Source organism: Bombyx mandarina, chromosome 18 (genome assembly GCF_030267445.1).
Source record: "Bombyx mandarina strain Sakado chromosome 18, ASM3026744v2".
Classification (NCBI taxonomy): domain Eukaryota; kingdom Metazoa; phylum Arthropoda; class Insecta; order Lepidoptera; family Bombycidae; genus Bombyx; species Bombyx mandarina.
In genome coordinates this window covers 7948504-7965064 of record NC_143224.1, presented here as the reverse complement: position 1 = coordinate 7965064, position 16561 = coordinate 7948504, and the positions used below count along the sequence as shown (strand labels likewise).

Here is a 16561-nt window from a genome sequence, read left to right as displayed (position 1 = left end):
GATCATACAAATTGATCGGCGGTCAGATTTGTGAATTAATTTTAGTTAAAAAAAGATTAACATTAAAATTTAAATGATAAAGTTTCGAAATAACTTGAACAAAATGAAAACAGAAACATTCGGTGCTCGATTACGTAATTTAATGGAAATTAGTAAATCAAAGTAACTTAAATCAATTGGTTAGCTGTTTTCATTCATTCCACTTTTACATAAATCGATTTGTTTCAATGTAATTTAAGGCGAGCACAATTGCGTTCGTTGGTACCAAATTATGTTGTTGATTTAAGAAATGAAATTGAGTTCTGCTTCTGCAATAAATACTGATTTTCATGTTTAAAACGTGGCTTTTATTAGCTTAGATAGGTAGACGAATGAATGTTATATTTTCTTGATGTCGCTTGAGATTTGAAGTCGAAATATTAAAGGAAATTTAACAACGCAAACCTTTCTGAATTGAATTGCATGGTGGTTGAAATAGGCTGACAGTCATTGCCGTATGCACACATAAGACGCTTTACCAATTTTTAGGTAGGATTTAGGAAGTGTTACACGTACTTTAGTATAATTAATTAGTCAGGCTGATGGTATCATGTAGTGACAGGAGGCAGGAGATGTTTTAAATCAACCGTTGTTTTAAATATTTAACTATGTTACTCAATAAGTATCCGAATTATGCTTTCACCTATTTAAGGTTAAAGCTTATTACCCAAATGCTCGTTAGCTCGATAAGAGAGAAATTACAGCAAAAAACTTTTAAGTTAATATTCAAATACCTATTGTATTGTATGTATATATTGTTGTGTTGTAATGTGTTGTTAATAGTACACCGCAACATACCTGCTGTATCTTTATCTGTCGAGAATTTCGGGTAATTATGAGGTTGTCTGGAAGAGATCCTTGTCTTTTAGCGATAAGACCGCCTATTGTACCAACGTATCTACTTGTGGACTGTTTTCTGATGTTAATTGTGTTTTGTTGTACAATAAAGTATGTTCTCTCTCTCTGTCTCTATGTGGCAATGGATATTTAATCTTTCTTCGACGTAGTATTACAAAAATAAACGCTTTAACGCTTGTATCTTGCAAACATTTTCTCATCATATTATTTTCGACCGTCTGGGACGATGAAAAACTATTAAGTGTTCGAAATGTCAACTATTAAGTATTTAAAATGTCAGAAATAATTTAATAACAATAAAAAAACCGTAAAAGCAGTTTTATTTATGTCTATAACTCGCTAAAATCGAAAATAATATTAGATTTTTATTTTAAAAGAAATTCTATCGACTCTTCGGTAGCTTAATAGATAAGTCGCTCAGTGCTCTCGCAATCAATGTCGATTAGGTTTTAGATCCCTTTGGTAGGTATTGATTTCGTAACACACATAACTAACGAACCACGTACACGGTGAAGGAGCAAGATACTGTTATGATAGGCGAATCCTTAGAATATGTCATTTCGATTAGACAATTACTGGTGGTAGGGCGTGTTGTGAGTTCAAAGTACCACCGTCCGGACTATTTCTACCGCGAAATAGTCCTGCGATTCGATTTGAATTATATAACTCCGGTAACTACTTAGCATAAAGTGTGTAGAAGGGGAATCTGTTCAACTTCAATAAAAAAAGAAATAAAACGGGATTTTGTTCTTGAATGTTCTAATTATAATTTAATCTGGTATCCATTTTATATAACCTTTCATTTTTGAAAGTACGCCCGTTACTAAATATGTTTTTTTGTCTGAAAACGATCAAAACTTGAAACCAACAATGCCTAAGATTGAATAATGTCTTAACTAAATATATTAAAATTAAGCATTTGACTATTTTCATTGGTGGCAGGTACAATACTCGTACGTTCTGTACTTTATTACCCCACGGGCAAGTATAATCACCCTACTCATTTCTGCTGCGAAGCAGTAATGCGTTCCGGTTTGATGGATGGAGCGACTGTTCCAACGACTCTCAACTGTATAGTATGACAGTCAATTGAGACCTCATGCAGTCATGATGTCTATGGGCTCCAGTAACCATTAAGCGCCGGGTTAGCTGTGAGCTCGTTCACATATACAAGCTTCTTCTCATTCTTGCTCTTAACCCATATTATGTGGGGTCGCCGGACTATATTCTTTATGTCCTTTTTACATAGGGATTTGGCATGAATTTATTGGCTGGCCGCTTGCCTGATACCTTAATTAGATTATGTCTTTAGTACTATAAGCAACGTGCCCATAGGGAGGGACTTTTTCTGTTTCTTTTCTTTTGGTGTTTCTTTTATTTTATAACAAAAAGCAGCCCAATACGTTGGTCTGACCAGATCCGCACCGCTCTTGATTCCACGTTACACAACGACCTCCACACCGCCAGAGACAAGAATGGATGGAGAAAGATCGTGCGTGAGACGGTGATACAAAAGTGTGGTCACGACCATCAGCAATGAGGAATACGACGCAAGGAGGAGTATAAGAATAAGAAAAAAATTATCGTATATAGCAGCCATTGATGTAATGTACTTTTTCTTCTTCTTCGTCGCTTTCTTCATTGCTGAAGGTCGTGTCCCTGAAACTTGACCGTTGCCTGTCTCGTGAGCTGTTTCCATCTAGTCCGGTCCTCAGCTGCTCGAATGGCGGTTGCAACTGGCAACCCAGTTAGAGCGGTTACTTGATCACACCAACGGAACATCTACTTAGTTACAAGAAAATAATAGATACATTAACAACGCCTCCTGACTTTAATGTGTAGTTTAAAAGAAAATTAAATTACACACAATGCATATTTTCTCTTCTCAGTAAATTTATATTAATAAACGCGAGCACGATGTTTAAATTAGTTTGCGTAAAAATAATATTGTCTGTGTATAGTTTAGTTACAAACGACAAATAATTTTAACTAAGATATCTCATTAAGACAATAACCCTGACAATAATAATATGTTTAATCTCAATATATTGTTCGGAGCAGGAAACGTAAAAACGATTGCCCGTCCAACCAAATACGGTTACACCTATTGAATTTAACTACTGCAAATTGGCCTTTCATCTTTTTTAATATCATTCGGTATTTATACCGGGAACGTTAAACCCGGCAGTGATCAGGAGGTCGCCGGTCACGTCACGAGGTAATCGGCGTTGTGCCCTTTACGACTACCATACACCATGCAGTCGAGGTGTAGGTAGGGTTGCCAAAAATTATGCCTAATTAACTATACTTTTTGTAAAGTCTATTTTTATTCCATGTTTCTAATGGCATTTACTACGTCTAAATTTCTATTCTTATTTTTCTTCATGCCCTTATCCAACAATTTGTGGGGTCGGCGCTGCAAGTCTTCTTATTGAATTTCCATTCTTCTTCCTTCTCCGAGCGTTTTCCCGATCTAGTGCCAGGATCTGCTTTCCTAATTAAACTCCTCCACTTTGCCCGATCTTCGGCATGTGTTCTACCGAAAAATATTTCATAATGCATGTTAAAATTCAATCAATAGCAAATAAGGCACACATGTGAATATAATGTTTCTCTCAAGTACCGCGCACTCTACGAAGTATTTTAGCAAACCCTGAGTAATCGGTAAACGACGCAAATAATTTGTTGATTGTTGAGAGCCCTATTACGAATACACTCGATCTGTTGTCTCTCACGTAATGAACGATTGAATGTTAACATTGATATTAATCGTTGTGAAACTAGGAAATGCGCACGTACTCTGCACATAATAACATAAAACTGATAAACTGCCTCGTGTTTGCGTAAAACGATAAATGACTGAAAAGCGAAAGGACATTTTAAAATTATTATTATTTTACACAAATTTACGTTAAACACGTGTATCTTGCTAAGCCACTTACAGTACTGCTTTGCCAACTGTTATACTTTATTTATTTTATATTAGCTGACCCGGCAGACTTCGTAGTGCTACCCGAATCCTGATCATGCAGGAGCCAGTCACCGTCGACGCCCTAGACACGTCCTTACGGATCCCTCAGATCCAATAACCTTTGCACTAGACGCCTTCAGCTCTAGGAGCAGGCTTAGGGACCTCGGTAACCGTACTCGTCGAACTCGACAAAGAGTTCGCCGTGCAACCTAACTCATGAATCAGCTCGCTGAGTTTCTCGCCGGATCTTCTCAGCGGGTCGCGATTCCGATCCGGTAGTAGATTCATTCGCGAAGCAGCTACTCTTGAGTTGTTAGGTCTCCTTCGGAGGCGCTCGGGTAGCTGTTAGCAAATCCCACCCCTCCTGGCTGAGCCTTTGCTCGCCCACCTGTCCTGGTGAAACTGGAAAGGCCTCCGGGCCACCAGTAATCCTACAATCATAAAAAAAAAAAAACTTCGTAGTGCCTCAATCGATAAATAAAAGACTTAAACTTTTGTATATAATGAACTTAAAACAAACAAAAGGAATCCGTCCGACTGGGGACAAATCAAAGAGAAAACAAAATTGTTATTTTTATTTAATTCCGAGCATTTTCATATTCATCTACCTTTTAAACCTTCTCTGGACTTCCACAAATAATTCAAGACCAAAATTAGCCAAATCGGTCCAGCCGTTCTCGAGTTTCAGAAACTAACGAACAGCAATTCTTTTATATATAGAGATGTTCGAGTATTCATATATTTCTTATAAACATAGCAGAGTGTTTCTGCTAGTGTTGTAGACACGTGTTTTTGACAAGATAATAAATTCTTACTACTGCGATTAATAATCTAATAACGATGGTGTAGTTGTATGATAGCCTCTTGTGACGTCGCATTCGTCACTTGTTCGTTTACTTGCTCACGTACGCTCTACGTCTATTAAATTATTTACAGATGTCACAGTTATCGCTTTGAGTCTAATCGAGCTCGACTTTTTATTGGTTAGTAAGTAATTATTAGAGTTTAATTATAATAAACACACATAAATAATTCAGTCAACAGACAACTTTATGTTGCAGTTTTGTCATGTCAGTCAAATGGTTTTAAAATAAGTATTTTAATATTAATAAAAATTCACAAAATTTCATGCGAAATTGATTTCTGTAGCAATTATTGCTTTAAAGTGGAATATGAGGAAGAGTTGGTGCACACTAGGAAAATCTTGCTATCTTTATTGTACGCTCAATCTAGTTAGTGACTACGTCATACTTTTTATTTGCATCCACATTGGTATTTTAAGCCCAAAAGACGTCATTTCGAATCCTCCCGTCCCGATCCACTAAAGGTGTTTTAGGTACCCCAAGTACCGGTCACTATTCTCGTCGTACCGGCGCCGGCGAGCAAATTAGCCCTCAGACACAGCCCACTGAGTTTCTCGCCGGATCTTCTCAGTTAGTCGCGTTTCCGATCCGGTGGTAGGTTCTGCGAAGCACTACTCCTGGTAGGGCTAGCAAATCCGCTGGGCCGAGCCCGGTGAGCTCGTCTACTCGCTGGTATAACCTCTCGAGATTATCAGCATAATTAGGTAAAATAACAAAACCAGTAGCCACTTTGGGACACGATGTCAAATAGCATGCCTGTCTGGTACATACAATGCATGGGTGTTTCACTCTTCCAGTCGTCATCATAATTTCATTAAATAATTGCAATTTAAATATCCAGAGATGTCAGGAAATACATCTCGTTGATTAAAAAATTGTTAACATCTATTTTGTTCTGTAAAATCGTTGAGTCTTTAATTTTTTTCTACTTTATCCTTACATCAAACAGCTATAAAACATGTATTTTTATATTAATCATTATAACATTTAACATAATCAATAAAATGAACAGGGGACAAGTAACACCAATGTAATTAATATAGATCCTGGTCGGTAATAGAAGAGATTTGTAATTCTTAGCATTATATACGTGGAAACATTAATATTTTCATGCAATTTCTTGCAAGCCAATCGACTAAACAGGATAGATTAAAATACTATGTTGTTATATGAGTTAGAACTACTATTATGCGACTTCGACTACCTATTTGATTATACATCGCAGTTCGAACATCCACGCGTGTAGAATCGTGTATGTAAATGTACTGCAATTTCATTAGCTTCTAACATGTAAATTGCAGTTTAATTACCCTTAGGGTTTCTTTGCGTTATGGTTGTCGATTTCGTTTTTTTTTTAATTTCAATGCTTTAACCACACTTCTAATATAATCAAATCAAATCAAAAAAAAAATTCAATATAAATGAAAGTATATACTTGTTGAACGTCAAAAGAACTACCGCCAATTCACAAGAACTAGCCTCCGTCCTGAGAAGAATTGGCAAGAAACTCAGCGGGCATGTCTTTTTTTTTATATATTTATTTTTTATATTAGTTTTTTTTTAAATATTCATTTTTACAATGAGTAAACAATTATTACACAATTATTAACGTAACAATTATTACAATATTGAAATGCCCGGAGCGAGCAACTAATATGTGTGTAGGTATAAGGTAATTATTTTAACAAAAGCCGTGTTTTTGTTGAAGGCCGTCATCCCGTATAATCCCGGGGTTAATCAAAATAAATAAAATTTATTGAATTGAGAATTGAATTAAGTGATCAATTACAATAAAAGTATTTGTATTTATTAACTTTAAATATTATTTTTTTGAAGTTCAACTTTAATTGGCTAAAGAACCCTTACCAGAAAAGCACATGCTCAGTTTTATATTTAAAAACAAATAAACGGTCTATCCGTGTCGACATAAACTATTTTTTTTATTGCTTAGATGGATGGACGAGCTCGCAGCCCACCTGGTGTTAAGTGGTTACTGGAGCCCATAAACATCTACAACGTAAAGGCGCCACCCACCTTGAGATATAAGTTCTAAGGTCTCAGTATAGTTACAACGGCTGCTCCACCCTTCAAGACGAAACGCATTACTGCTTCACGGTAGAAATAGGTGGGGTGGTGGTACCTACCCGTGCGGACTCCCAAGAGGTCCTACCACCAGTGAAAAAAGTGTTTCAAATACAATAGCTAGCAAGTCTACACAGTATCCGACAGTTATTCTGAATTTACGTGAATTTGTAACTGATTTACGAAATGAAATTTATATAACCGATAAGTAACTTTGAGTAATACACGTTGCATAAACAACGTGAATCGCAACGTAACCGGGTGACACTGCAATAGAGATTATAGATAGGCCGCGTACAGACCCGCATTGGGTAAAGTTGATAAACTCTCTGTTATGTTACTACTAATAAGGAATCTTTAATATTTACATCCTCAGAGCGTTGAACGTAATAAATATCACTGATTTGTTTAATTATCATTTCTTAATCGATATCAACTTACTTAAAGTTGATATCGATTATTGATGTCGATCGTTGATATCGAAAATTTATTCGAGCCGAGTCATTCAAATCCATAGAATTTAGAGATTAAAATAAATAACAAACAGAGCATATATTTATACGAATATACGAATATGTTTTCAAGGCATTTCAAAATCAACAACTTGCAGCCACAATATTATATATCTAGAAGTCATCAAAAGTGCTATTTTAATTAATTGAAGATCAGCCTTTTGTCTATCAGGGGCGGTTGCTATCTGTGGGCTTGGTAACTGTTTGACATAATTAAGTTATAATTCATACGCAAATCTACTACAAAAATATCAACTATTATTAATCACTCACCCCCAAATAAACCACTAAAAGATATCATAATTCTGTAACACGAATACATAATTACTCCAAATTTCAAATCTCTAGGCTACTAGTTGTACTTTCGGCACGCACTGCGGTACCGTAGGTTTGATGTAACCGGTGTGGTGGAGCATGATGGGGTTTAGTTGGTAGTTAGTTTTGTGGGGCGATTGCCTCCTGCGAGGAGTTGGGGGAGGTGGAGGACCTTGGCCCTCCTCATCTCCCACTTCCAGTCTAGACGCGCCAGAGTCCGAAATAACATGGTCCATTACCCCCCTCGACCGGGTATCCGCAAATGGATTCCCCAGTGTTAAAAAAAGGCTAAGGCTGTACAATGACTGTCAGTCGCATATTTACCGCATTTTAATTAGTATAGATTATGTTTTTCTTTCAACACGCCGTCCTTCGATGTCCTATTAATGGTGAATTTAAATTCGTCTAAATTAACTGCCATATCGGCTTAAACATCCTGTGCCTTTCGTAATTAACTAAATTGTAAAGAAGGTAGATTGTTTTTTTTTCAAGGAGATATTTAACCTCCGTTTGTATTAACTAGTCAGGTCGTAAGTATTGTCACACAGTAAAAACTTTTCTTTTAGAATGCTGGCCACAAAAAAGTTTATTGAATTCGAATTTCGAATTTTTCATGAAAATAAAAATGTATACTTTTAGAATTTTACTCATTTTTAAATATGGAGTGGACGCTTAAAGAAGACCGTGTTGCAGTTATTGCGTTGCATCGTTGCGGTTACGCGCCAATTCCAATTTTTAACATACTGAAAAATTTGAATATAACCAAAAGATTCGTTTATCGTACCATCAAACGATACAATGAAGACTCTAGTGTAGATGACAGGTCAAGAAGTGGTCGCCCTCGGTCTGTTAGGACTCCAGCAGTGATAAAAGCTGTGAAGGCGCGAATTCAAAGAAATCCCAAACGTAAGCAGAAACTGTTGGCCCTTCAGATGGGGTTAAGCAGAACCACGATGAAAAGGGTGTTAAATGAAGACTTAGAGCTTCGGGCATATCGAAGAAAAACAGGACATCGTTTGAATGCTCGTCTAATGGACCTGAGACTGAAGAGATGCCGCGCTTTGTTGAAGCGGTACGCGGGAAAAAAATATCGGGAAATTCTTTTTTCGGATGAAAAAATTTTTACCGTAGAAGAAAGCTACAACAAACAAAATGATAAGGTGTACGCACACAGTAGTGAAGAAGCAAGCAACCGTATTCCACGTGTCCAACGGGTTCATTTTCCATCCTCGCTCATGGTATGGTTGGGAGTTTCTTATTGGGGCTTAACAGAGGTACATTTTTGTGAGAAAGGTGTAAAAACGAATGCAGTTGTGTATCAAAATACAGTCCTGACGAACCTTGTGGAACCTGTTTCTCATACCATGTTCAATAACAGGCACTGGGTATTCCAACAAGATTCGACGCCAGTTCATAGAGCGAAGAGCACACAAGACTGGCTGGCGGCGCGTGAAATCGACTTCATCCGGCACGAAGACTGGCCCTCCTCCAGTCCAGATTTGAATCCGTTAGATTACAAGATATGGCAACACTTGGAGGAAAAGGCGTGCTCAAAGCCTCATCCCAATTTGGAGTCACTCAAGACATCCTTGATTAAGGCAGCCGCCGATATTGACATGGACCTCGTTCGTGCTGCGATAGACGACTGGCCGCGCAGATTGAAGGCCTGTATTCAAAATCACGGAGGTCATTTTGAATAAACTTTAGTGTCATAAGAATCTATGTTTTGTTAAGTTCATTTTGGTATATGAAGGGTTACATAATGAATAAACTTGTTTCAATTATTTTACATTAAACATGTGACAGAATTTATGACCTGACTAGGTATTAGTTTGGTGGACTATTAGGTTTTACGCAAACTCATTTTACGGTATCTTGTGTTTTTGTTTTAGAATTTCCTTGATTTGTAATACTTTAGTTCTCGTGATCACTGTCGAGTTAGTATAGGTATTTTTTATTTTATTTTTTCTACCTATGTTGGTAGCGTTGAGACTCTTGAGAGGCTACATCAGCACCGCCTTAACTTTTAACATCGAATCGAATATATAGGGACACTCCGGATGTCGGTAGAGAATGAGTCTGATGGTACAGGTATAGAGTGAGCTATTATTTAAATAGGTATTGCCTTATCACCTCAGTGGAGGTACGATGCCGTACATTTTTGTGGCCAGATCTGTTTTATGCAATCTGTTAAATGTCCATGAACGATTGCGATTATATGAGTGGCGCTTAAGTTGAGTCCAGTAAGAGAGCAAATAGTATGAAAACCTCAGTGGAGGTTGCGTTTTTTATTCCGAGCGTACTTTCAAAGGTATGATTTGGGGGTTGCCAGTCTTTTGAGCTACGGAGGACCACTGGTAGATGACAGATTTTATGCGACGGAAATTACGTACCTAATGACTGTCTGTCTGTACAGAGGAATATAACTTTTTTATGTTTGGAAAATAATAACGAATTTGATTTTCTAAAAACAAATACTCATTAAACTTATCTCAAATTTAATTTACTGAGTCTTCAGTAACAATCTACTTACAATAAACGTCATCGTTCTGTTTGAAAATCCCTTTGTTTTACAATAACAGTTTTAAGTCCACATTGTTTTGACCTGGCTCTTCTATATAATGTGTCTATGAAAACTTCTATTGTTCTGACAAAGAGTCCCTATAACAATATTCTAAGTGATAATTTTTCAGTTTTATTACGACGTGGGTAAAATTGGTTGGTTGAAAAGAATATAATAATTTTTTACAAATAAATTACCGCTTAAACTGTACATTTTATTTTTTTTTGGTCAGGAGGAAGTCGCCGGACTACCGCCCTCCACTGGAGATGGAGGGCGGGACATGTCAGAGTCGAACTGACTAAAACCTCCTGTCGCTCAACAACTAACGTCCAAACCTCGCATGAGGCAGAACTCATGAAAAGCCAAAGGGGGAATAGTGAAGCGCTTAGTGCACATCTCTCCCATCACCCTCCCTCTCGGGACGCCGGACCAGCGGTCGTCGGCACCACGACCACCAGCCCTCTCGGTCGGCAGGTTATACGAAGCCCGCCTAGATGGCGCCGGTTAGAGTGAGTTATCCTTCGGAATACCCCGCTGGGCCAGAACCGACGTGGGTCGAGGATAGCCGGCCTTCCATCACCCGGGTGGTTTTGCGTAATACGCGTAGAGAGCAGCTTGCACATCGTCTTCTTGGGCCCCCCTCGCCGGCCCCCAGACCGACATGTGAGGGGGACCCGAAACACTTAGAGGGCCAGGGCTTGGGCGAGATCCGCCTCCCTGGCCCCCGCTCGACGACGGCGGAATTGTGCGTCTCTCACGCGCCACCTCCTTCTGCGAGATGGTGCACTCGTAGAAGTCGAGCATCGCCTTCCACGACTCGTCGTCGCCAAGCATCAATGCCACAACACTCGGTAACGACAAGTCGTTTCCTATTTTTGCGACGAGGACATGGCGCCAGCGATGAGGACACGGTGCCAAAACTGTACATACCTGTAGTTCTGTTAATTTTTAATACGTTTTTTTTTGTTTTTTTTATGAGTGAAGAATTACCGGTGGCCCGGAGGCCTTTCCAGTTTCACCAGGACAGGTGGGCGAGCAAAGGCTCAGCCAGGAGGGGTGGGATTTGCTAACAGCTACCCGAGCGCCTCCGAAGGAGACCTAATAGCTCAAGAGCAGCTGCTGCGCGAATGAATCTACTACCGGATCGGAATCGCGACCCGCTGAGAAGATCCGGCGAGAAACTCAGCGGGCTGATTCATGGGTTAGGTTGCACGGCGAACTCTTTGTCGAGTTCGACGAGTACGATTACCGGGGTCCCTAAGCCTGCTCCTAGTGTTAGAGCTGAAGGCGTCTAATGCAAAGGTTATTGGATCTGATGGATCCGTAAGGACGTGTCTAGGGCGTCGACGGTGACTGGCTCCTGCGTGATCAGGATTCGGGGAGTAGTCAGCGGCGGCAACGATAAGGCGATTATCATGACGCATAGCCTTATCGAAGTACCGTTCCGACGCTGACTTCATGTATTTCTGGATAGATTCGAGGCCCAGGTCGTCGTGTAGGTCAACGTTCCTCACGAACCACGGAGCTCCGACGGCTAACCTGCAAAAGCGGGATTGTAGAGATTGGAGGGTGTCTATGTGTGTGCGGGCCGCGTGAGCGAACACCACACTCGCGTAAGTCATGACGGGCCTTATGCAAGTTTTGTAAAGTGTCATCTTGTTCCGAAGGGACATTTTACTCCGCTTACAGATCATGGGGTAGAGTCTACCGAGAATAAACGCGGCACGGTCACGGACTGATTTTATATGTGCCCAGGTACTTGACCTTCCTGGCCCAGGGTATGGGTTGTCTAAAGAGAGTAATCGGGGGTGTGAGATTCCTCCTCCTAATCCGGGAGGAAATCCGTGTGGAGCTTCCCCTCTGAAATAGCACCGCAGTACTTTTCGCTGGGTTGATGTCTATGCGCCATTTTCGGAACCACTGTCCTAGGGCTAGGGCTAGGGCTGCGCTCTGAAGCTTCTTCGCGATTAGGGACTTGTTTCTACTGGAGTAGTAAACAGTCGTGTCGTCGGCGAATAAAGCTAAATGGGTCGGCTTAATACGTTTTTATTAGCTTCATACGTATGTTAGTATCTATTTTAGTATGTAACGGTATCTCTACATGATTTTGAGCTCCTTTATTAACTTTGACTATGTAAGGAAATATATTGATAATGAACAAATTTTTTAAGTTTCATTTTGCACAAAAAGTAAGATACCTTAATTTTAATTTTATCGCAATTACAATAAATAGAAATGACGCAGTTTTTTTAATAGAAATATCATGTTGTTTTTTTGCAATTTGTCAAACGAAATGCTGATGTTTGCGCACGAAGTGTTGTATTACGAAGCGCCATAAGTTTATTAGTAAGCAGTACGTGACCGTTATTTGATACTAACCCATTATGAAATAAGGCAAAGATCGCTACTAAGCGTACCTAAAAGGTTCCTTGAAAATTCATTCGGTTTTTTATTTTAGTTTCATGGTTTTTTTTTGGTTTTTTTTATTGCTTAGATGGATGGATGAGCTCACAGCCCACCTGGTGTTAAGTGGTTACTGGAGCCCATAGACATCCACAACGTAAATGCGCAACCCACCTTGAGATATAAGTTCTAGGGTCTAAAGTATAGTTACAACGGCTGCCCCACCCTTCAAACCGAAACGCATTACTGCTTCACGGCAGAAATAGGCAGGGTGGTGGTACCTCACCCGCGCGGACTCACCAGAGGTCCTACCACCAGTTGTCCGTGCTTAAGCGGCTTAAAGCTGTGGAAACCCTGGATCATTGTGGATTGAATCCTTCATTTACAATACACTTACACTCACAAGTCTCACCATCTTATTAACTGTCAAAAGTATAACGTATCCTATATAGGCAAACCGTCGATGTAATAACAAATATCTTAAAAATATCCGGCTTAGATAATTTTAGTTCTTTTATTGAATACACCTTCACTATGATACGCTTTATTAAACATGTTTAATTCCGCGGTTTATTTTTAGTTTTACAAAAGTTTGGAATACTCACGTCCTAGCAATAAGTAACTCGATATTCCAAAGACAGTTTTTGTGATCGCGGATAACTAAACCTAATGAAATGAGACACAAAATGGTAATTTTTCCCGCATATTCTTTTTTTTTCTACTTCACTAATGAGATATTTTTTTAACCAATTCCAAACATTCTAGTTGAACATTTTAAATTATAGACTTGGATTATTTCGCATAAGAAATGCATGACATTCGAAAAAAACTCAGTGCGAGTTTGTTAATTTTTCTTAATCAAACGCTGATCCCTAATTGAGTTTGTATTTCAGATCTCATTACACAATTTTTCCCAGGAGTAAATAATGATACCAGTAGCTAAGCAGTAAAATAAAAGCTATAAGTAAGATTGTTCGATTTTGCTGTCAAAGAAAAACAGGAGTGTTAAGTTGAAATTTGTACTTATGGAGACCGTATTATTATAAAGTAAACAATATTATCCGCGAATTTATTTTCAACGATCTTGAAATTACTACGTATTCGTTTTTTCTTCAGTGCGAACGTTTAAACCGGCAAGATGATCTGAGCTATGTTTTGATAAAACACATTGTAAGTGTTGGTAAGCAATCTCTTATTCAAATCATAAGACGTTCTCTTAGCACCACTGTGTTTGACATATTATCATCTTGCTTAATTGCTACTATGAGCTAACGAATAATATAAGGTCTAGTGTTGCAAGCAACGTTTGAGGTTTTAAGCCACATAAAACAATTATTATGAAAATCAATGTCCTCCTGAATAAGTAATTTAAAAGACAAATATTTGGATTAAAACTGTAAGTCTAAATTTCAATTTTACGTCGTCGTCATTTCGGTACGTTTGTTATTAATCTTAACCGATAAATGTTCAGCACTTCCGGCGATACACATTATCCTTCTATTTATGAATTAATTAATTCAAATTTGTATCCGTCCTATGTGTTTTCGTTCATTAAAATTTTCAACGTTCATTGCAGTTTCAATAAAATATTAGGCTATGGATTTTATAAAAAAAACCCTTGTTAACTTTTTTAAGACAATGAACAGGAATGCGAAAACATGAAATCAACATTTTAATGGTGAACATGAAACAATCTCGTTTGGATTCCCGTAAGATCGGTACTTCATAAACCTAAAACCTGACTAAAACCGTTGAACGGGTTTGCAACCAACGAATATCATTATAAAAAGTTGTTCGAGAGACGCAGTCGAGCGCAGCTACAGACAGCGCTCTAGAGATGGGCGAAAGCGATTTAAAGTATTTCTGCCTAATAGTTTCGTGTATTTGTGCTATTGATTTACAAACTTTAGCAGCTATTTATGTCGGTTGATTACTTTAAGCGTAAATTTTACTTTCAAAACGAACATCGTATTCATTGTTTTTAAAGAAGCCAGCCATAAATGTTGTTCTTCAAGTAAGTCATGAACTCATAAACTAACGCGAAGATAGGTACACGACAACCGCTCGACATCCCTCATTGCTCATATTTAATGGCCTCACATGAGATGCATTGTAAAAAAACATTATGAACGTATAAGTATCCTATCCTAGTTTTTGAAAAGGATTAATATTATGAATTTCTACCTATAATAACATAAGATTTATATTATAATTTATCGTGCGGAACTATTTTTAAATACACCTGTGTAAGTAAGTACATAAGACCCGTAATATTTGTTAGTAACTAAAGTTGTTAAGGGCACGCTCGACGCGCCGTGTCGTTTTGTTTGTGCATCTCGATTGGTAGAGAACCAGTTCAGTTCAGCTCAAAAATCACAAGTTTTTGTTTAGTGCCAAGGTGGACTTGGGTTTTATGCGTGATAATAACTTTACCAAAATATTTTTAACACCCAAAGCAGTTTTGATTGGGTTTTCCAGTTTAATATATATACGAGTATTTCGTGACACTGTAGATAAGACGGAAACAATAGGCCAGTGTATCTCAAACATTATGTGTAGCAAGATAGTGGAAAGATTTGTAAATGTGAAATGAAAAAAATAACGAGATAAACGTACTCTTGATCGAGCCCTTCTGACTAAGCCCTCAGGTTCGCTCATCAGTCCTGGCTAAGCAGTAGTCTCTAGATAAACTGCTATCCTGCCATTATAAAAAATGTTGATCGAAGATATATTATGTAGATCCCTACAATTATTATAGTAAATTCTACTTGCGAATATTCCTATCATTACTAGGCTTAATATTATTATTTTAAACAAAAGTAAGTTCCAGTATATGAATTTGCCGAAGGGATAGGATCATATGGCCAATTTTATTAATTTTCCTTACAATTATTCCTTTTATCAATAATTTATTATTTTCTCCTATAATTTAAATATTCATATTATCATATCTTAACAATGAGCAGACTTAAGCTTTAATCACAATCGACTCTTTTTCATTACTGGCAATTGAAATTTTAGTTTGTAATTGAAGTTTAAAACATGTTATTAGTTTATGATAGTATTTTTGAACTATATATATTACGATTTGTGTAATCAAAATATGTTAGTGTTTAGAGATGGAATTTAACAGGGTCCGAAAATGGCCGAACGCACCCGAGCGGCAAACGAATCTCGTTCCAAAACGTGATCGCGCTGTTTGATTTGAAAACAAAATTCACCCGCCCGCTGCCGCGCCAACCGCAGCACGACGATGAAGCGGGCGAAGGCGAGGTGCCACACTACAACAAGATCAGTGCGCGAGCAAGCGTGATACGGAATGTACGTGTGGTGCGTTTTGCGCGGACGTTGACGCTGCGATTTATTATTGAAATTTTACGATTTATACAACTAGAATAAAAACTTTTTGGAGTATAAAGTCGATAACTACAAAAAAGTTTGTATTGTAGAAGTTAACTTTGACGCAGTTCGCGCAGAATTTGACCAAAATTTGTGTTTCCGTATAGACGCGAAAAAAAGGTTGTAAAAAACTTTTCGAAACAAAGGACTGTTTTGTACATTTTCGCTGCGATAGCGAAATTGTGTTCAAAATTACTGTTTTGGCTTAAATCTGGAGGGGCAACAAAATCGCCTCTTGGCCAACTAGTTCGGAAACAAACTGATCACCGAACGATAAACAAAAAAGCAACGACCTCAGTAATTGAACTATAAAATCGCAAGGATTTTGGAAACATCTTCAAAAGTCTTCGTGAACTTTTCATCAGCTAACCTAAAATTCACAGTGAGTTCGTCGACCTTATATATTCGTGCTACAGTGGATCAGTTTCCAAAGAAACATCAAGAAATAAGAATAAAATCTGGATTAAGTGTCGAGTTCGTTTTGCATACATGATGTCTACAGCCATAATGCATCAGTCTGCCCTGCATGACTTTGGTGATCTGTTCTTGAAGGTAA

At 38.2% G+C, this 16561-nt stretch overlaps 1 protein-coding gene across 2 annotated transcripts in view; it reads left to right on the top strand.

Moving 5' to 3' along the window:
• The first annotated feature begins 15313 nt into the window (after window positions 1-15313).
• The window catches only part of Tis11 (Tis11 zinc finger protein), a 34217-nt gene continuing 32969 nt past the window's right edge, over window positions 15314-16561 (top strand). For both annotated transcript variants that reach the window (XM_089734875.1, XM_089734874.1), the window contains exon 1: window positions 15314-16557. In XM_089734875.1, the coding sequence (XP_089591001.1) occupies window positions 16495-16557 (63 nt within the window). In that variant the 5' untranslated portion in view covers window positions 15314-16494. The remainder of the gene's footprint in view (window positions 16558-16561) is intronic.